The 23294-nt window shown below is 32.7% G+C and overlaps 1 protein-coding gene across 1 annotated transcript; it reads left to right on the top strand.

Annotated features, from left to right (window-relative positions):
- Positions 1-14780: 14780 nt before the first annotated feature.
- Positions 14781-21698, top strand: LOC149071609 (uncharacterized). The gene is made up of 4 exons (XM_089247808.1): positions 14781-14958; positions 17576-17701; positions 18080-18172; positions 20817-21698. The coding sequence occupies exons 1-4, from the start codon at positions 14895-14897 to the stop codon at positions 21104-21106; spliced, it is 573 nt and encodes a 190-aa protein (XP_089103934.1). The 5' UTR covers positions 14781-14894; the 3' UTR covers positions 21107-21698.
- The last annotated feature ends 1596 nt before the right edge of the window (positions 21699-23294 follow it).

The raw sequence follows: 23294 nt of genomic DNA on the forward strand, positions 1-23294 counted from the left end.
AATCGGAGACAGATCTGCGATTATGAGAGTTTCGCGGCCCAATGAAAAAAAAAATTTTGCGACACCTCTAAAAAAATTTGATGTAGTTGGTCCCGACTTACAAACTACGAACTTAAATCTTGAAGGGGAAATTTTTTTTCAGAGAGAGAGAAAGAACGCATTCTATTACACTCATTTTTTCATTATTTCAGGAACGCGTTGATAGTCTGGATCGTAATCCAACATGATCCATTGAGACGGAATGACATTTAAATTAATTTTACAAAATTCATAAATTATTAATAATAAGTAGCATGGTCCACCTGCTAACACTTCATCGTGGCTCGAATCATATTGAACAGACATCAATTTCTGTCATACTTTTAAAGCGCTTCATCATCTCTTTATCAAATATACGTTGCAATTCGATAACTTTGATCATTTTTCGAATTTTTTATTGCTATTTTGTTTAATTAATGTAGATTAATAGAAGTAAAGGAATCAATTACTGGAATTCCATGACCCCCCCCACCCCCACAAAAATGGGGCTGGCAAGCAGGATCGTCTCAAGAGCATCATGGGTAGGGTGACCATACGTCCCGTATTTCCCGGGACAGTCCCGGTATTTTCTGTTTTTTTGGCCGTCCCGGTTTTTCCCGTATTTTACACGAAGCCTAGTTGAATTTTTATTCTTTATTGAAGTCAAAGATTGACATTATTTTTCAACTCATAAATTATTTTATGATAATTACATATATATATGAGAATACTAATCTCCCACATTTGCCTTGGTGAACGTTTTTTTTTCGTGGAATACATTTTAATCCACTGCAATTTGCAGTAATGCATCATTTCCCGCCATTGTGATGTATCCGTAATTTCAACAATATTTGGCAACTTTGTGTGGTTTTGGCGTCGTTTTTGGCGATAATTGGCGATGTCCCGTATTTTCCCGTATTTGGAATCCCAATGTCCCGTATTTCTCTCGAGGAAATATGGTCAGCCTAATCATAGGAACCCCCCGAGCCAAGCGATTTTTTGGAGGCCTTACCTGAAAAATTCTCGAAAAATTCAACTACGTCCCGTGTTTCTGAAGTACCTCTTCTCTTGACACCCTTCTGGCACGGCCCGGGAAGGGGTAGGGGAGGCATGCGTTAAGACGACACTGCCTAAGGTTCACACAAAGCGTCCCCCTTTTTTAGTTTTGAATCCGGTAACCCTATCTAAAGACCACATAATCCGTATTTTCACTTATTTGTTCGATCATCTATATTTTATATTGTCCGAATGTTTTGTGGAAAGACATAATTTTTTCTACATAAAATCGATTATTGCAAATGTACGAATTTTGCTACCGATATTTTCGTCTTAGCATAAAAAAAATTTCCTTTAGCCCCTATTGTGGTGGCTATAGGCAGTAGAACCCCTTTATACATGTATATGAAAGCGTCTTATTACTTGGCAGTGCTGAGAACGGTGCCCCCCCCCCCCAACATTTTTCGTCAGAAATAATTTCAGCACCGATGAGATAATTCCAAAATTAATGAGAGATAACTTCAGCATTAATGAAAGATAATTCCTGAATGAAGGATATAATTCCAAAATTAATGAGGTATAATTTCAGAATCAATGAGAGAAATAATTTCAGCATTAATGAAAGAAATAATTTCAGCATTAATGAAAGAAATAATTTCAGCATTAATGAAAGAAATAATTTCAGCATTAATGAAAAAAACAAATCCAGAATTAATGAAGGAAATTATTCCACATTAATGAAGGAAATTATTCCACATTAATGAAGGAAATTATTCCAGTATTAATGAAATAAAAAATTTAATCTTTTTTTACCTTTACATGAGTTCTCCATCCTTTTTTTAATCTTTAAAACGCAATATTTAGAGACCGAACTGTACATTTCTATGGACAAGTTGCCAGGCGGGAACTTTGTTTTCACCGAGTCCGTGATTTCCTTGCATTTGATGTCGCTGCCGTCGCGGCGGCTGGTTGCTCCCTCCAGTAATATAAGCTCGATGAAAAAATCTCTGTCGTCTGCTTCTCTCCAGGTCACTTGTTTTGGAAGCTTCCTTGTGTCCCGAAAAAATAACTGAACTGGCAGTTCGAACTTCCAGTTCTGTTTGTGAGCTGAGCTTGTAGGGAACCAAACAAACCGACTTCTTGTCTGCCGTCTGCTCCTTTAGAGGTTATTTGTTTTGGACGTCTCCTTATGCTCTAATAAAATAACCGAACTTTTATTTTAAATTTCCAGTTCAGTTTATGAGCTTTATTTATAAGGAACTGGGTGGAATAAAGAATATAGTTTTTTTACTTTAGACTTCATCACCACAAGAGTCACTTTTAAATTCGAGATTAGATGGCAGCACATTACTATAAAGTGGGAGTGTGGAAAAATTCACTTTTTATCATCTTACCTGTCATGATATACCTGTCGTCTGCTGCTTGTGTGGAGGACATTTGTTTTGGATGTCTCCTTGGGTCTTGAAAAAATTACTGAACTGGAAGTTTGATCTTTCAGGTCAGTTTATAAGCTTTGTTTATAAGGAGCAAAGCTGAATGAAGAATTTAGTTTTTTATACCTGGGCGTCGTCATCACCACAAAGGCACTTCTGATTTCGAAAGTAGGTAGCAGCACCAACAATATTTTTGAAAATGAATGTTGAAACTCAGGAATTTAAAACAATAAATGAAAGAAATAATTTCAGCACCGATGAGATAATTCCAAAATTAATGAGAGATAACTTCAGCATTAATGAAAGATAATTCCTGAATGAAGGATATAATTAAAAAATTAATGAAAAAGAGATAATTCCAAAATTAATGAGGTATAATTTCCGAATCAATGAAAGAGAATAATTTCAAAATCAATGAAAGAAATAATTTCAGCATGAATAAAAGAAATAATTTCAGCATGAATAAAAGAAATAATTTCAGCATTAATGAAAGAAATAATTTCAGCTCCGATGAGATAATTCCAAAATTAATGAGAGACAACTTCAGCATTAATGAAAGATATTTCCTGAATGAAGGATATAATTCCAAAATTAATGAAAAAGAGATAATTCCAAAATTAATGAGGTATAATTTCGAATCAATGAAAGAGAATAATTTCAAAATCAATGAAAGAAATAATTTCAGCATGAATAAAAGAAATAATTTCAGCATGAATAAAAGAAATAATTTCAGCATGAATAAAAGAAATAATTTCAGCATGAATAAAAGAAATAATTTCAGCATGAATAAAAGAAATAATTTCAGCATTAATGAAAGAAATTATTTCAGCATGAATAAAAGAAATAATTTCAGCATTAATGAAAGAAATAATTTCAGCATGAATAAAAGAAATAATTTCAGCATTAATGAAAGAAATAATTTCAGCATGAATAAAAGAAATAATTTCAGCACCGATGAGATAATTCCAAAACTAATGAGAGATAACTTCAGCATTAATGAAAGATAATTCCTGAATGAAGGATATAATTCTAAAATTAATGAAAAAGAGATAATTACAAAATTAATGAAAAAGAGATAATTACAAAATTAATGAAAAAGAGATAATTCAAAAATTAATGAGGTATAATTTCAGCATTAATGAAAGAAATAATTTCAGCATTAATGAAAGAAATAATTTCAGCATGAATAAAAGAAATAATTTCAGCATGAATAAAAGAAATAATTTCAGCATGAATAAAAGAAATAATTTCAGCATTAATGAAAGAAATAATTTCAGCACCGATGAGATAATTCCAAAATTAATGAGAGATAACTTCAGCATTAATGAAAGATAATTCCTGAATGAAGGATATAATTCCAAAATTAATGAAAAAGTGATAATTCCAAAATTAATGAGGTATAATTTCAGAATCAATGAAAGAAATAATTTCAGCATGAATAAAAGAAATAATTTCAGCATGAATAAAAGAAATAATTTCAGCATGAATAAAAGAAATAATTTCAGCATGAATAAAAGAAATAATTTCAGCATTAATGAAAGAAATAATTTCAGCACCGATGAGATAATTCCAAAATTAATGGGGTATAATTTCAGAATCAATGAAAGAAATAATTTCAGCATGAATAAAAGAAATAATTTCAGCATGAATAAAAGAAATAATTTCAGCATGAATAAAAGAAATAATTTCAGCATGAATAAAAGAAATAATTTCAGCATTAATGAAAGAAATAATTTCAGCACCGATGAGATAATTCCAAAATTAATGAGAGATAACTTCAGCATTAATGAAAGATAATTCCTGAATGAAGGATATAATTCCGAAATTAATGAAAAAGAGATAATTCCAAAATTAATGAGGTATAATTTCAGAATCAATGAAATAAATAATTTCAGCATTAATGAAAGAAATAATTTCAGCAATAATGAAAGAAATAATTTCAGCACCGATGAGATAATTCCAAAATTAATGAGAGATAACTTCAGCATTAATGAAAGATAATTCCTGAATGAAGAATATAATTCCAAAATTAATGAGGTATCATTTCAGAATCAATGAGGTATAATTTCAGAATCAATGAAAGAAATAATTTCAGCATGAATAAAAGAAATAATTTCAGCAAGAATAAAAGAAATAATTTCAGCATTAATGAAAGAAATAATTTCAGCATTAATGAAAGATAATTCCTGAATGAAGGATATAATTCTAAAATTAATGAAAAAGATAATTACAAAATTAATGAAAAAGAGATAATTACAAAATTAATGAAAAAGAGATAATTCAAAAATTAATGAGGTATAATTTCAGAATCAATGAAAGAAATAATTTCAGCATGAATAAAAGAAATAATTTCAGCATGAATAAAAGAAATAATTTCAGCATTAATGAAAGAAGTAGTTTCAGCATTAATGAAAGAAATAATTTCAGCATTAATGAAAGAAATAATTTCAGCATGAATAAAAGAAATAATTTCAGCATGAATAAAAGAAATAATTTCAGCATGAATAAAAGAAATAATTTCAGCATTAATGAAAGAAATAATTTCAGCACCGATGAGATAATTCCAAAATTAATGAGAGATAACTTCAGCATTAATGAAAGATAATTCCTGAATGAAGGATATAATTCCAAAATTAATGAAAAAGTGATAATTCCAAAATTAATGAGGTATAATTTCAGAATCATTGAAAGAAATAATTTCAGCATGAATAAAAGAAATAATTTCAGCATGAATAAAAGAAATAATTTCAGCATGAATAAAAGAAATAATTTCAGCATGAATAAAAGAAATAATTTCAGCATTAATGAAAGAAATAATTTCAGCACCGATGAGATAATTCTAAAATTAATGAGAGATAACTTCAGCATTAATGAAAGATAATTCCTGAATGAAGGATATAATTCCAAAATTAATGAAAAAGAGATAATTCCTGAATGAAGGATATAATTCCGAAATTAATGAAAAAGAGATAATTCCAAAATTAATGAGGTATAATTTCAGAATCAATGAAATAAATAATTTCAGCATTAATGAAAGAAATAATTGCAGCATTAATGAAAGAAATAATTTCAGCATTAATGAAACAAATAATTTCAGCATTAATGAAAGATATAATTTCAGCATGAATGAAAGAAATAATTTCAGCATGAATAAAAGAAATAATTTCAGCATTAATGAAAGAAATAATTTCAGCACCGATGAGATAATTCCAAAATTAATGAGAGATAACTTCAGCATTAATGAAAGATAATTCCTGAATGAAGAATATAATTCCAAAATTAATGAAAAAGAGATAATTCCAAAATTAATGAGGTATAATTTCAGAATCAATGAGGTATAATTTCAGAATCAATAAAAGAAATAATTTCAGCATGAATAAAAGAAATAATTTCAGCATTAATGAAAGAAATAATTTCAGCATGAATAAAAGAAATAATTTCAGCACCGATGAGATAATTCCAAAACTAATGAGAGATAACTTCAGCATTAATGAAAGATAATTCCTGAATGAAGGATATAACTCTAAAATTAATAAAAAAGAGATAATTACAAAATTAATGAAAAAGAGATAATTACAAAATTAATGAAAAAGAGATAATTACAAAATTAATGAAAAAGAGATAATTTCAAAATTAATGAAAAAGAGATAATTACAAAATTAATAAAAAAGAGATGATTACAAAATTAATGAAAAAGAGATAATTCAAAAATTAATGAGGTATAATTTCAGAATCAATGAAAGAAATAATTTCAGCATGAATAAAAGAAATAATTTCAGCATGAATAAAAGAAATAATTTCAGCATTAATGAAAGAAGTAGTTTCAGCATTAATGAAAGAAATATTTTGAGCATTAATGAAAGAAATAATTTCAGCATGAATAAAAGAAATAATTTCAGCATTAATGCAAGGAATAATTTCAGCACCGATGAGATAACTCCAAAATTAATGAGAGATAACTTCAGCATTAATGAAAGATAATTCCTGAATGAAGGATATAATTCCAAAATTAATGAAAAAGAGATAATTCCAAAATTAATCAGGTATAATTTCAGAATCAATGAAAGAAATAATTTCAGCATGAATAAAGGAAATAATTTCAGCATGAATAAAAGAAATAATTTCAGCATGAATAAAAGAAATAATTTCAGCATTAATGAAAGGAATAAGTTCAGCATGAATAAAAGAAATATTTTCGGCATGAATAAAAGAAATAATTTCAGCATTAATAAAAGAAATAATTTCAGCATTAATGAAAGAAATAATTTCAGCATGAATAAAAGAAATAATTTCAGCATTAATGAAAGAAATAATTTCAGCACCGATGAGATAATTCCAAAATTAATGAGAGATAACTTCAGCATTAATGAAAGATAATTCCTGAATGAAGGATATAATTCCAAAATTAATGAAAAAGAGATAATTCCAAAATTAATGAGATATAATTTCAGAATCAATGAGGTATAATTTCAGCATTAATGAAAGAAATAATTTCAGCATGAATGAGAGAAATAATTTCAGCATTAATGAAAGAAATAATTTCAGCACCGATGAGATAATTCCAAAATTAATGAGAGATAACTTCAGCATTAATGAAAGATAATTCCTGAATGAAGGATATAATTCCAAAATTAATGAAAAAGAGATAATTCCAAAATTAATGAGATATAATTTCAGAATCAATGAGGTATAATTTCAGAATCAATGAAAGAAATAATTTCAGCATGAATAAAAGAAATAATTTCAGCATGAATAAAAGAAATAATTTCAGCATGAATAAAAGAAATAATTTCAGCACCGATGAGATAATTCCAAAATTAATGAGAGATAACTTCAGCATTAATGAAAGATAATTCCTGAATGCAGGATATAATTCCAAAATTAATGAAAAAGAGATAATTCCAAAATTAATGAGGTATAATTTCAGAATCAATGAAAGAAATAATTTCAGCATTAATGAAAGAAATAATTTCAGCATTAATGAAAGAAATAATTTCAGCATTAATGAAAGAAATAATTTCAGCATTAATGAAAGAAATAATTTCAGCATTAATGAAAGATATAATTTCAGCATGAATAAAAGAAATAATTTCAGCATGAATAAAAGAAATAATTTCAGCATTAATGAAAGAAATAATTTCAGCACCGATGAGATAATTCCAAAATTAATGAGAGATAACTTCAGCATTAATGAAAGATAATTCCTGAATGAAGGATATAATTCCAAAATTAATGAAAAAGATATAATTCCAAAATTAATGAGATATAATTTCAGAATCAATGAGGTATAATTTCAGAATCAATGAAAGAAATAATTTCAGCATGAATAAAAGAAATAATTTCAGCATGAATAAAAGAAATAATTTCAGCATGAATAAAAGAAATAATTTCAGCATGAATAAAAGAAATAATTTCAGCATGAATAAAAGAAATAATTTCAGCATTAATGAAAGAAATAATTTCAGCACCGATGAGATAATTCCAAAATTAATGAGAGATAACTTCAGCATTAATGAAAGATAATTCCTGAATGAAGGATATAATTCCAAAATTAATGAAAAAGAGATAATTCCTGAATGAAGGATATAATTCCAAAATTAATGAAAAAGAGATAATTCCTGAATGAAGGATATAATTCCAAAATTAATGAGGTATAATTTCAGAATCAATGAAATAAATAATTTCAGCATTAATGAAAGAAATAATTTCAGCATTAATGAAAGAAATAATTTCAGCATTAATGAAACAAATAATTTCAGCATTAATGAAAGATATAATTTCAGCATGAATGAAAGAAATAATTTCAGCATGAATAAAAGAAATAATTTCAGCATTAATGAAAGAAATAATTTCAGCACCGATGAGATAATTCCAAAATTAATGAGAGATAACTTCAGCATTAATGAAAGATAATTCCTGAATGAAGAATATAATTCCAAAATTAATGAAAAAGAGATAATTCCAAAATTAATGAGGTATAATTTCAGAATCAATGAGGTATAATTTCAGAATCAATGAGGTATAATTTCAGAATCAATAAAAGAAATAATTTCAGCATGAATAAAAGAAATAATTTCAGCATTAATGAAAGAAATAATTTCAGCATGAATAAAAGAAATAATTTCAGCACCGATGAGATAATTCCAAAACTAATGAGAGATAACTTCAGCATTAATGAAAGATAATTCCTGAATGAAGGATATAACTCTAAAATTAATAAAAAAGAGATAATTACAAAATTAATGAAAAAGAGATAATTACAAAATTAATGAAAAAGAGATAATTACAAAATTAATGAAAAAGAGATAATTTCAAAATTAATGAAAAAGAGATAATTACAAAATTAATAAAAAAGAGATGATTACAAAATTAATGAAAAAGAGATAATTCAAAAATTAATGAGGTATAATTTCAGAATCAATGAAAGAAATAATTTCAGCATGAATAAAAGAAATAATTTCAGCATGAATAAAAGAAATAATTTCAGCATTAATGAAACAAGTAGTTTCAGCATTAATGAAAGAAATATTTTGAGCATTAATGAAAGAAATAATTTCAGCATGAATAAAAGAAATAATTTCAGCATTAATGCAAGGAATAATTTCAGCACCGATGAGATAACTCCAAAATTAATGAGAGATAACTTCAGCATTAATGAAAGATAATTCCTGAATGAAGGATATAATTCCAAAATTAATGAAAAAGAGATAATTCCAAAATTAATCAGGTATAATTTCAGAATCAATGAAAGAAATAATTTCAGCATGAATAAAGGAAATAATTTCAGCATGAATAAAAGAAATAATTTCAGCATGAATAAAAGAAATAATTTCAGCATTAATGAAAGGAATAAGTTCAGCATGAATAAAAGAAATATTTTCGGCATGAATAAAAGAAATAATTTCAGCATTAATAAAAGAAATAATTTCAGCATTAATGAAAGAAATAATTTCAGCATGAATAAAAGAAATAATTTCAGCATTAATGAAAGAAATAATTTCAGCACCGATGAGATAATTCCAAAATTAATGAGAGATAACTTCAGCATTAATGAAAGATAATTCCTGAATGAAGGATATAATTCCAAAATTAATGAAAAAGAGATAATTCCAAAATTAATGAGATATAATTTCAGAATCAATGAGGTATAATTTCAGCATTAATGAAAGAAATAATTTCAGCATGAATGAGAGAAATAATTTCAGCATTAATGAAAGAAATAATTTCAGCACCGATGAGATAATTCCAAAATTAATGAGAGATAACTTCAGCATTAATGAAAGATAATTCCTGAATGAAGGATATAATTCCAAAATTAATGAAAAAGAGATAATTCCAAAATTAATGAGATATAATTTCAGAATCAATGAGGTATAATTTCAGAATCAATGAAAGAAATAATTTCAGCATGAATAAAAGAAATAATTTCAGCATGAATAAAAGAAATAATTTCAGCATGAATAAAAGAAATAATTTCAGCACCGATGAGATAATTCCAAAATTAATGAGAGATAACTTCAGCATTAATGAAAGATAATTCCTGAATGCAGGATATAATTCCAAAATTAATGAAAAAGAGATAATTCCAAAATTAATGAGGTATAATTTCAGAATCAATGAAAGAAATAATTTCAGCATTAATGAAAGAAATAATTTCAGCATTAATGAAAGAAATAATTTCAGCATTAATGAAAGAAATAATTTCAGCATTAATGAAAGATATAATTTCAGCATGAATAAAAGAAATAATTTCAGCATGAATAAAAGAAATAATTTCAGCATTAATGAAAGAAATAATTTCAGCACCGATGAGATAATTCCAAAATTAATGAGAGATAACTTCAGCATTAATGAAAGATAATTCCTGAATGAAGGATATAATTCCAAAATTAATGAAAAAGATATAATTCCAAAATTAATGAGATATAATTTCAGAATCAATGAGGTATAATTTCAGAATCAATGAAAGAAATAATTTCAGCATGAATAAAAGAAATAATTTCAGCATGAATAAAAGAAATAATTTCAGCATGAATAAAAGAAATAATTTCAGCATGAATAAAAGAAATAATTTCAGCATGAATAAAAGAAATAATTTCAGCATGAATAAAAGAAATAATTTCAGCACCGATGAGATAATTCCAAAATTAATGAGAGATAACTTCAGCATTAATGAAAGATAATTCCTGAATGAAGGATATAATTCCAAAATTAATGAAAAAGAGATAATTCCAAAATTAATCAGGTATAATTTCAGAATCAATGAAAGAAATAATTTCAGCATGAATAAAGGAAATAATTTCAGCATGAATAAAAGAAATAATTTCAGCATTAATGAAAGAAATCATTTCAGCATTAATGAAAGAAATAATTTCAGCATTAATGAAAAGAATAATTTCAGCATGAATAAAAGAAATTATTTCGGCATGAATAAAAGAAATAATTTCAGCATTAATGAAAGAAATAATTTCAGCATTAATGAAAGAAATAATTTCAGCATGAATAAAAGAAATAATTTCAGCATGAATAAAAGAAATAATTTCAGCATTAATGAAAGAAATAATTTCATCATGAATAAAGAAATAATTTCAGCATTAATGAAAGAAATAATTTCAGCACCGATGAGATAATTCAAAAATTAATGAGGTATAATTTCAGAATCAATGAAAGAAATAATTTCAGCATAAATAAAAGAAATAATTTCAGCATTAATGAAAGAAATAATTTCAGCATTAATGAAAGAAATAATTTCAGCATTAATGAAAAAAACAAATCCAGAATTAATAAAGGAAATTATTCCACATTAATGAAGGAAATTATTCCACATTAATGAAGGAAATTATTCCAGTATTAATGAAATAAAAAATTTAATCTTTTTTTACCTTTACATGAGTTCTCCATCCTTTTTTTAATCTTTAAAACGCAATATTTAGAGACCGAACTGTACATTTCTATGGACAAGTTGCCAGGCGGGAACTTTGTTTTCACCGAGTCCGTGATTTCCTTGCATTTGATGTCGCTGCCGTCGCGGCGGCTGGTTGCTCCCTCCAGTAATATAAGCTCGATGAAAAAATCTCTGTCGTCTGCTTCTCTCCAGGTCACTTGTTTTGGAAGCTTCCTTGTGTCCCGAAAAAATAACTGAACTGGCAGTTCGAACTTCCAGTTCTGTTTGTGAGCTGAGCTTGTAGGGAACCAAACAAACCGACTTCTTGTCTGTCGTCTGCTCCTTTAGAGGTTATTTGTTTTGGACGTCTCCTTATGCTCTAATAAAATAACCGAACTTTTATTTTAAATTTCCAGTTCAGTTTATGAGCTTTATTTATAAGGAACTGGGTGGAATAAAGAATATAGTTTTTTTACTTTAGACTTCATCACCACAAGAGTCACTTTTAAATTCGAGATTAGATGGCAGCACATTACTATAAAGTGGGAGTGTGGAAAAATTCACTTTTTATCATCTTACCTGTCATGATATACCTGTCGTCTGCTGCTTGTGTGGAGGACATTTGTTTTGGATGTCTCCTTGGGTCTTGAAAAAATTACTGAACTGGAAGTTTGATCTTTCAGGTCAGTTTATAAGCTTTGTTTATAAGGAGCAAAGCTGAATGAAGAATTTAGTTTTTTATACCTGGGCGTCGTCATCACCACATAAGGCACTTCTGATTTCGAAAGTAGGTAGCAGCACCAACAATATTTTTGAAAATGAATGTTTTAAACTATTCTAGATTATTAAATTAATTTTAATTTTCCTTAAAATTGTTACTGCCATTGTGAATTCGCGGTAGATGCTAGAGGCAAAAAAAAACAAAAAAAAACTGCTGTTGAAGGACGGCGTAGCGTTTTGAGTCACGGGTATATACGGGACTCATTACTTCCTAGATACAATATCTATAGGATGTACTGGCCTAGCGGGAAGACTGGGTGCATTTATCGCACCCACGTCCTGCAGCAAGAGTCGCTAGGCTGGGACCTTTGTTGGGGCCTTGGAAGCAAGATTTTTCACTGGTCCCTTGATAAAGAATTTCTACTATGAAAAAGAACAAAAATTATATATAAGAAACTAGGCTGAAGTCTTTCATCTTCCCCCCCCCCCCAGAAGCCATGCGACCTGTGCAGCCACATGGGGCACCTCTCTAGGAAAGGGTGCCAAATCTGAGTTGGAAGGTAAAAAAAAATTGTTGAGCTGAGAAACATCATCGGGGGTGCCAAAAACAGATCCCGCACGGGCAGAGATTCCTTCAGCTGCGAATGGAACGAAGGCAGGCATCTTCAGCTGCGAATAGAGCCTAGGCAGAGATCTTCAACTAGTGGGGTTGGGTAACCGGGTCCAGTGGCCCAGAGAGGGCACCAAACATTACAAAGGGTGCCAAAATGTGATCCCGGCTGACCAAGCATGAACCTTGTTGCGACCCTGCTTGTGGGAAGGAGCCTATGGAGTCCACCCAGGGAAGTAGGATGCGTTCTCGGGGCCCCGGGACAGACTTTCTTGGGGCTTCTTGAAAAGATTTATTATCATGCAAAATAAGTGTTTATTTTTTTGTAAGGGCACCCCCCCCCATTTTCTCGAGACAGGACTCTGGTTGCCACAGCCCTTTTACGGGCCAAGATTCACCCGGAGGGGGGGGGGGCTCAGAATAATAGTATTTGGGGAATGTTTTTCGGAGCATTTTTCATACAAAAAATTATGTAAGCATTTCCAGCCAGAAGGAAGGAGGGGGGGGGGGCTTGAATATATCACTTTGTTCGGGTGCCAGGGCCGTGTTAAGAGCCCCATGGGCCAAGTGATTTTTCTGAGGCCCTACCTGGCAAATTTACATGTGTGCTCATCGAAAATTTCAACTGTATCTCATTTTTGAGAGACCCGTTTTCACTTGAGGCCCGGGTGGGTCCATGCGTTAAGACGGCACTGCTGACAGGACTCCAGCCCTGGGATCCGGGAAAATAACTATCATTTTTTTCATTCAATAAATTCATTACAGAATGGCCCGTGAAAAGTCTGGCTTGGGGCCGGCTAATGATCTCAGCCTAGGTGCCCTGCTCCAGGACGTGGGAGGGAAATGTGGAATTTTCACAAAAATAAAGAAAAACATTCTGAAACACGTTAGAACTACATTTGAAAATGTAGATTAATTTAAAATTACTACAGCATATTCCGCTTAACACGTTCCCATTTAAAGTTTTCTCGCTTAGTACGACTTATTTTCGTGATCTCATAACTTTTACTAACACTTATTGAAATTTCCCGTTAAAACGTTTTCCCACGAGTAACGTTTTTCATGAGTTTTTGGGAAACGCTATAAGTGGGATTCACTGTATATAAGCTCTTCAATGTTATTACTTGTTTAAAACCAAATAAATTTGATTTTTTTAAATTGGGAAATTTAAAGTTCTTTCCACTGGTGCATAATTTTAAGTTTACGCCTTAAGCACGAACAAAAAAAATGGTGCCTTTCACAGCTTCGCTCCCCCATGGACCAAAACCTGGCTACGCCACTGCCTCTCCCTCCCCCCCCCGAATTAGCTAAAGCACCCGTTTAGAAATTTCTATGATTTTTCTTGAAAGTCACAGAACTAAATCTCATTTTCTCAAGAGCTTTTATGCACTTCAGCTCCGACTGTGTCTGAGAGCCCATGCATCAAGACGACAATGCCTCTTGAGGGTCCTTGAAAAGGTTCCTGGGGAGATCCGTGAACTTGGATTAGAAACAACATTTTATTTTTGGCATTCTTGAGTGACAAATATTATTGTGTGAAGGTGTTCGTGACCTTGTTATTGGTACCTACACCTACAAGAGAATTTTTTTCTTTCGCAGAGGTGGATTTAACGGCGGTGCATCGGGTGTGTACCCGGGGCCCAGACAAACCCAATCTTTACCCTTTTTTCTAATTTAAGGGGCCCATATTTTTTTTTTTTTTTTTTTTTTTTTGCGCTCGGGCCTCAACCGGTTTTAATCCTCCACCGGTCTTTCGAAATGTGTTAAGACCAGAGCATGCCGCCTCCTCCACACAATGATGGGGCTCCAGCCCTGGCACACGGGACAAATGTCTTCTTTAGACTATATAGGGACACCGTAAGAAATCTGGCCTGAAAGGCCCAGGCTAAGATTCCAGCTAAGGAGGTCCTGTCGCATTATGTGGGCACCATGGATCAGATTCAAGAAAGCTTTACAAAAAAAATAATTCTTTCGGAAAGCCATATGGTCACGCAACTTCACATAGCTAAAATTTCTACCAGTACAGTTTTTTATGACAATTTATGGTCAAAATAATAAAACAATTTCATCGTATCTGATAGGATTTTTCTTATATATTATGTATCTGTATATTTTTTAATGTAAACAAAATAAAGATTTTAGTTGTGGTTCTATTGTTAATGCTTCGCACTTCACACATGATTTCAAACGGATAAATATTATAATTATAATTAGTTTAATATTATTTTGGATCATGATTGTTGGCAATAACGTGTTTTTATTGACAGTGTGCTTGGCGTATTGTTGCACGTGCTATGGTGAGACAAACACTTCTAATACAGCTTTGGTTTTTTTCCTCTCCCCTCCGAAAAGTAGCACGCATTACGTGCATTGAATTCATTAAACAAAAACCAAAACTGTAGTTCATGAAGAAATATTTATGTTAATGGCTGGCCATTCCGTGGTTTGAGCAAGAATCCCAAGCTGATTACTGTTAGATAGACACACATGGACCCAAACTCGAACATGACAATGACCGCAGGGTTCTTTGCTACCGTTATTTATCTTTTTGTGAATTGAATTGGTTATGGGGGGCCTTCAATCCATGATGTGGGACCAGTTGCGTATATTTACTGGGGGGGGGGGGGGGAGAGGAGGCAAGTTTGAGTTATGAGTGGTCAAGTGTATTAGCGTCGGACTGACCAAAATAGTGACAGAGTTTGTGAGCGAGAGAACAGGTCAGTGCAATACGGAAAGAGTGATCTAGCAAGAGTGTGGACATGGGACTGACCAAAAGAGCGATCTTGAGGGTCTAGGCTCTAACTGAAAGAGTGATCGCGAGAGTACGGGCATGGAACTGACAGAGAGAGACCAGGTCAGTGAAAAACCAAAAGAATGATCTAGAGAATGTAAGCATGAGACTGACTAAAAGTAATCTGGAGATGCTATGGACTGACTGATTGAGTGAGTGACCTAGAATCTAGGCAGGGCCCCTAGACTGAGATCTTTCATGGGCCCTTAACATAGCGAATTTATAATGGGAAAAGACAAAAAAATGGTAAGAATAGTCGTGGAGCCCTGTCAGCCCTGCAATTGTGGGGGGCATGAGTCTACAGGCTGACTGAAAGAGTGACTGACCAAAAAAGTGTAACCTGGAGTCTCTAGGGACTCTCGAGAGAGTGAGCATGGGACTGACCAAATGAGTGACCTAAAGAGTCTAGGGATTGACTGAAAGAATGACCTAAAAAGTGAGAGCTTAGAAATGAAAAAAAAGTGGCCTAGAATATCGAGATTAAGCGAAGGACTGACCTTGACCTTGTGGTGTTTAACCATAGGACTGACCAAAAGAGTTACCTAGTGTGTGTGTGCGAGCATGGGACTGATTAAAAGAATGACCTACAGTTTATGTGAGCGAAGGACTGACCAAAAAAAGTGACCTTGAATATGAATAAGCATGTGTATGTCCAATAGAGACTTAGAACCTGGGTTTCCAATTCGTGTCCCGTGGCAGCTTTTTTTGTTTTTTTTTGGGGAGGGGGGTTCTGTATGATCAAACGCTACGAAACCGTTAAAAATCCCTGAACCTGTAGAGCTCTATCCTCAATGAAGTATAAAAAATGGTAAGAATCAACATACTTAAAATGACCTGCTGAGCTAAATAATTTATTTTGGTGGTGCGAGGATTTTTTTTTCCCAGATAGGGGGCTACATTCTATTTTATTTCACTTGCACAGGCCTGTTGTTTCTCTGCGCACAGAATTTTGGTATCTCTGCGGAAGGACACAATACTACCTTGCCTGTTATCAGGTTTGTCTTGGAATTTTAATGGTAGTTTGCTTACTGTAAAATAACACAAGTAGAACCTATGCAAGAGGAGCCCTCTGTGGCTTTATTTTGTGAATGTGGTCGATGAGGATCCAGACCGGAAACACTTTGATCACAACTACAAAAAGCCAAGGAGAAATGACTCCTGTATATGGGTTTTACTTGTGTTATTTTATATCAAACAAACTGCTGCTGTTAAAATTTTGAGCCAAAATTTCGATATTGCTCAAAAAATATCTATTAATATCATACCATATTTATTTTTTTATGCAGTACATTAATCTAAACCGGTCACAAATTTCCATCGAAAAATTATAACAGCTTTCTTAGTTGTTCTTGCTTGTACATAGAATTGTTTCCTGTGCAGAAAAAAAATTCCCTCAGAGTCTGATATGGTCCATGATCTCGAAACTAATTTTGTAAACATGAAACAAGTACCACATTCCCAGATCAGTTGTCACCTGCGACACATTTCCTGCTCACTTAGCCCATCATGAATATCCAGATATTAAGTGAGTGTTCAAGATACCTAAGTAACCTGCAGCGTATATTTCTAGATCATTTTAGTGACCCACAGCACATTCAAGTAACCTACGGCACTGTTCCAGATCACTCAGTGAAGCCCACTCTCTTGTAAAAGTACACCTGGCGTGGATACAGACTTTGTCCTCAACTTTGCATCAGGAACCAATTTCTCCCTCCAGTGCTTGAAATAAGACAAGAAAAATTTATGTTCCCGTTTGCAGCTTTGCCATAGCGGAGACATCACTTAATCACTGTGTCCCTAAGATGCTTTCAAACAACACCTCAACATTGTATCACTCATTTGTAATGACAGACAAGCCCCAAATTATCCTATCACTCTAATTGTACCAATCACCAAGCGAATCTTGCGTTCATGCGAAATAAGACAAATTTCTTATCAACTAAATTTTTTATTAATAGCCAAAAACAGCAATTTAATTACGACCAATGTGAAAAATATTTCATTCATATTAAACGAGTTCATCTTGATGAGGCTTGACTGCACATGTTTTTGCTGTAATTGTCTTGAAGCAATCTGAAGTCTTTCCATAGACAAAATCATATTAAAAATCGGTCTTTTCGTAGGTTTGAAGCTGACAAAGCGGTCCACAAATTCATCTGCAGTGGAATCCTCTGGATGTGAATGCACTGGCTATAATTGTGGATGCTGCCTTTATATGGATGTACCACAAATAAAATTAAATGATACAGGTACGTGTTTTAGGTTATTATTTTTTTTTTACTTTGACTTCCTCCGATAGAAACATTTCAAATTTGTGCAAAAAAAGATTATGCTGGCTGGGAAAAATGTCACCAGAGGGGCAGACATGAAGGAAACATTGGAGGGCTGAAAGTTGCTGGTCGTAGCGCATATGCAGGAGAAGGAAGGTGCATTGCATTTTGTTTTTTTGAAGAAATTAATGGGGTGGCGCTCTAATGACCTCAGCCCCTAGGTTCTGGCGCCTATGGTCTTCACAAAATGTTGAAGCGTTGTTCTGTAATTTTCAGTGAATGATTGTTTTGCATGTCGAAAAGACCCAGTATTTCCTACTAACTCTTATGCAAGGTAATTTTTTTTTCTCTTTACAGCATGCATGAACATATCTTACCTGCCCAAGGAATATGGAATTTCAGTAACGCTCACAATCGATAAATGGGCAGTAATTAATGAAACCATTTCTGGTAAGGAATGCTTTTTTATTATTTATTTCTATATATATATATATATACACACACATACATACACCTATGCTACTAGTAGTAGTTGGCACACACAGATTCGAGGGGGGGGGGATTGTCTCTCCCAAGAGCTGAATAATAGTGGTAAATTTGTCTGTCTTACAAAATATGGGGAGATTCAACAAATCTACACATTAAGTTACATCTCATTCATTTAAAGCTGAAGGTGCTAGAATTGGCTTTGTTTGAAGCCGAAGGTGCTTGAATTGGCTTCATTTGAAGCAGAAGGTGCTTGCGTTGGCTTCATTTGAAGCAGAATGTGCTTGCGTTGACTTCATTTGAAGCAGAAGGTGCTTGCGTTGGCTTCATTTGAAGCAGAAGGTGCTTGCGTTGGCTTCATTTGAAGCCAGGGTTGGTAGGTTTTTGATGGTTTAAACCATAGTCTCCCAAACTTTTTGTTCCATCGCCCCCTTCATTAGAAATTTGTTTCCACTCATCGCCCCCCAACTCAAGTGAACCCATAGGATCCTATGGTAAGCTCGTAGCTTCTATCGCCCCCCTGGACCATTCCATCGCCCACTTTGGGAAACACTGGTTTAAACCATAGTTTCCCAACCTTTTTTGTCCCATCGCAATATAACCCATAGGATCCTATGTTATACCCGTAGCTTCCACCCCCCCCCCTCTGGAACATTGTATCGCCCACGTTGGGAATCACTAGTTTAAACTGTACTGTCACATCAAAAACCTTAAATATTGCTTTTGAATATAAAAATTCCCATTGAAAATACACATATTGATTGCATGTAATGTTGAAAGTCGCTATGTTATACAAAGAACAAATACTCTCTTAATATGATTGTAAAATAATTCTCTGCTCTCTACAGAATAATTTTGGACAATATATGTATATTTTTTCCTATAAAATATACAATTTCAGTAGAGCATCACATAAAAAACTAAAGGAAAACTGGAACTATTTGATATTCCTCAATTCAAGACGAGATTCTCAATCTTCCAAAATCTCTTAAACTGCTTATATATGTGTATCAATATAAACCATTTGCTGTACTCTTTTGATTCGATTAAATGTTTAAAAAATTATTTTATGCCAAAAATGTAAAATGTTGATTTCTATTATTAAATTATCTATAAATATAATCACTGATACTTAAAACAATACCCTATTATACATTAGAATATAGCTAGCAATCAAAATACTAAACTGTAGGACTGAAATTTCCTTTAATTTAGCAGTGCTGATTACATATGATGCTCGAGAAAAGCTCCTATAACTATTCTAAATGCAAGAGAATGACAACATTGACAATAAAAGTTTTTGCTTTAATACCGTGTAAGTTTCTGAGATCAAAAACCTAACCCTGTGATCTCCTGTCACACATATTTTGTGAATAAATAGTTCTATTTCTCTTAATAAATTGAACACAGATAATCAGTAATTTAGATAAAATGGACCATAAAATTATATATTATCTGCGCTAGACTATGTTGTGAAATTCATAATTGCGAATTATAATTAATATTTTGTTTTAATTATTGTAATAAATTAGTGTTTAAAAATAAAATGTAATACACAAAAAATTAGGTTACTCATCATCTTATTAACCTATTGTGTTCAAAATACAATCCAAAAGCGTCCGTTTAGGTTTTTGACGTTTGTCATGTCAAAAACCCAACCCTGTTTGAAGAGCTGAAGGTGCTTGCCTCGACATCATTCACAGGTAAAGATGTCTGCATTGGTTTCTTTCACAGCTGTATATGTTTTACTATGCTCCATCCACAGCTGAAAATGTCCACCTTTACTTCATTTGAAGCTGAAGATATTTGCCTCTTTTGTTCACAGCTGAAGATTTCCGCCTTGCTTCTGTGGCAGCCAAAGGTGTCTACCACGTTTTATTGGCAGCCAAAGATGCCAGTGTTCACTCAGGCATGGAATCAGAACAGGGAGATAGAAGTCTCTGGAGTCATAGGGGTAGAAACAAAATTAACAGTTGGCCATGTGGACCACATCACATATCACACCACTACCACACCTTTTTATGTTACCCACGAAACCCTGACCGAGTTATGTGCACAGTGTAAAATAAAAACCATCTTCCTTTGAATTCTCCTTCATCCAATCATGAACATGAAGCTGTTCATCTTGGCCCAGAGGCGCACATGAAGAAAACATTGGTGGCAGGGAACTCTGAAAGTTGCTGGTTGTCTCGTATATATGGGACTTAAGCGTATACGCAGGAGATGTAGCATATTTTCACAAATTATTGTTGGGGGGAATGGGCTCAACCCCCACTACAAAATTTATTGATGGTGGGGGGGGGGGGGGGCTCAAACGGCCTCATCATTTAGGTTCCGGCACCTATGTCTCAACCTTCTGCCATTTCTTTTCTCTTTGATATTTACAAAACTTATCTCTAAATTTTAGGCCAAATTCAGAATGAATTAAATGATTTTTCACGATAAAATGATTTTTTTTCAGTTAACGAATCATCCTCATTAGTCGAGGTATCACAATACTGAGAAAATTTTTTAGCTAGCGAGATATGTAACAAGTTGAATTAATAATAAAAATTTAATATTGGCATGTACATCCAATAGAAATAATTGTTCTCTTATTTTTTTTCAGCAAAAAACCCACCACCATTATGCTTCGGTGAAGAATTCTTCGAATTGAACGCCGACGTTTGCATTCATTTTTATGATCTCAACATCACTCGTTCGAGCGCACATTTTTGTATCGAGATAATTGCAAGATTGAAGCATGTCAGAGTTGCGAAATTCCCGATAGGATGCTTCGATTTTGGACCTCAGAAGCATTATTTCACACACATGAAAAATCTGAAAATAGCTGATTTCCCACCAAAGTTCATACAAAATTTACATATACCTAACATATTTCTGAAACCTTTGCATTAGTTTCAAAAGCATTTTGGGACTCAATAATTTGTTTATATTTTAACTACTGTATATACTTGTGTATAAGCAGAGTTTTTTTTTTGTTGAAAAATTTGTTCCTAAATTTGGGTGAGGGGTCGGTTTCTGAGGAGAAAATAATTAATCCTCACTTTATCTAATCATACAGCCTCATTGCCTCCACACGGCTAGCTTGAAAATCTGCAACCATCATTGGACCGCTTCAGACGGCCTCACTAAATCGGTACTATAATTTTTGCAGGTATAAACACAGTACTCTTGGTAATCTGGGACATATTAGATCAGAATGTACCAGATTATTGGAATTGCCGGATTAGTGGAAGTCAATTGAAAAAAAGCATATTCAAATAATTAAAACTGCGCACAGGCATACAGTGACGTGTTTTCCCCTCTTCTACACTGGAAAAAATGACAGATTACTGGATGGACTATATTAACGAGAATCTACTGTATGTTGCTAATCAGTAGTGATTTATGTAGCTATGCTCAAAGAACCGACAATGTTAAAGCCAAAGTTAAAAATGTATTTGTTTTATTGTAATGGATTAAAAAATAAACTTTTTTTTCTTCAGAATTTATCTTGTCTTTATGTGATTATACCTGTTGTATTTACATAACACCAGAGGCAGATTTATGGTTTGTCTCCCGTTGGGTTATACACATTTTGCTGACCTTTACCCATTCTAGTCTAATTATCTTGACCACTCATTCCTTAAATTTGCCTCCTTGCGCTATAACCTGCACGTCTCCTCGGTAAATATACCTTTGTCTCCATGTTGCTCTTTTAGTCACTAGCATGCTTGTGCACTCCTGTGGTTACTCAAATGTTCACACATCTCTATGGCCCTCTTCTGGTCATTCAAATGCTTGCTCGCACGCACAGACACACAAATACAACGCCACAACAGGCAAAATGCCCAACGAAGTGGCTGAGAAAAAGACTTTACGTCACTCTTTTAATCACTCACTGATCTGGTTCCTTGCTTTCCACATCATTCTTCTGGTAGTTCACTTGCTTGCACACTGTTTTGGCTTTTTTTGCAAAGGGTTTCCAACAAAGTTTCTCATAGAACCCGTGATGATAAAAAGGCTGTTCTACGGAACTCAAATTTTTTGGACACTTATTCAAAAAAAAAAGTATTTCCCTACTGCCGTCTCAACAGCATCGCAACCCTACAGCAAAAATCACCACCTCTTAATATACATATTTATTGTCATTAATCATTGTGCCACATTTTATCGTGAAAGTTCCTATTCAACTGAAGTCTCGCATGTGGCTTCAGCCCAAGATGATTCTCAGTTTTTTGTTTTTCACACTATAAATTTATAAGAGGGGCCTGCGATCTCAGCTTAGGGAATCCCACTGTGAGGGTCGTGGGTCTCCAAGCTATGACTGATTGAGGCTCACAAGGTTGAAGTCTTGTCAGAATCTTGGGGAGGCAATATTCACGAATAAAGAGCTCTGATTATAACCATCACCATAAGAAAAGCTTCTGTACAAGAACTGTGACTCTTACCCAAAACCAATTAACGGGTAAAAATAAAATTTTATCAGCAAAAAATATGCCTTCTCTAGAAGATATTGAAAATAACTATACAGTATTACATTACATGTAGGAAACATTATTGAACTGGAACCGAACACCTTCTGTCACCTATCAAGTAAAAAACAACTGTTATAATAATTCGATTCACATAAACCGGTTTTACGATTAATGTACCACATAAAAAAATATAGTATGATATATTAACATTTTTTGAGAAACAATATAAATTATCAAGTTTACCTCGGAATTTTAACAGTTGTTGTTTGTTTGCTGTAAAATAACACAAGTAAAATCTATACAAAGAGGGGTCGGCTCTCTTTAGGTTTTTGTAATTGTGGTCAAAGAACCAGAAACATTTTGATTCTGGTCGATCCTCTTGAACCACATTTATAAAATGCTAGAGTGCCGACTCCTCTTTGTAAGTTTTACTTACGTTATTTTACAGCAACTGTGAATTCTGATGGTGGGCATCATCAGCTGTACTGATAAATTTACCTGGGCATCTAAAGAAAGCCTGTTGTATGCTGTCAATGCCCTCTTCACTGGTATCAGGCCATTGGCACCTTTATGATGTAGTACAGTACAATGGTCATAAAAGAATTGTGCCAGTATTGTAATGATGG

This window comes from Pholcus phalangioides, unplaced genomic scaffold (assembly GCF_987345545.1).
Source record: "Pholcus phalangioides strain wild (caught in Gottingen) unplaced genomic scaffold, Ppha-v1.0 ptg000018l_1, whole genome shotgun sequence".
In the NCBI taxonomy this organism is placed as follows: Eukaryota; Metazoa; Arthropoda; class Arachnida; order Araneae; family Pholcidae; genus Pholcus; species Pholcus phalangioides.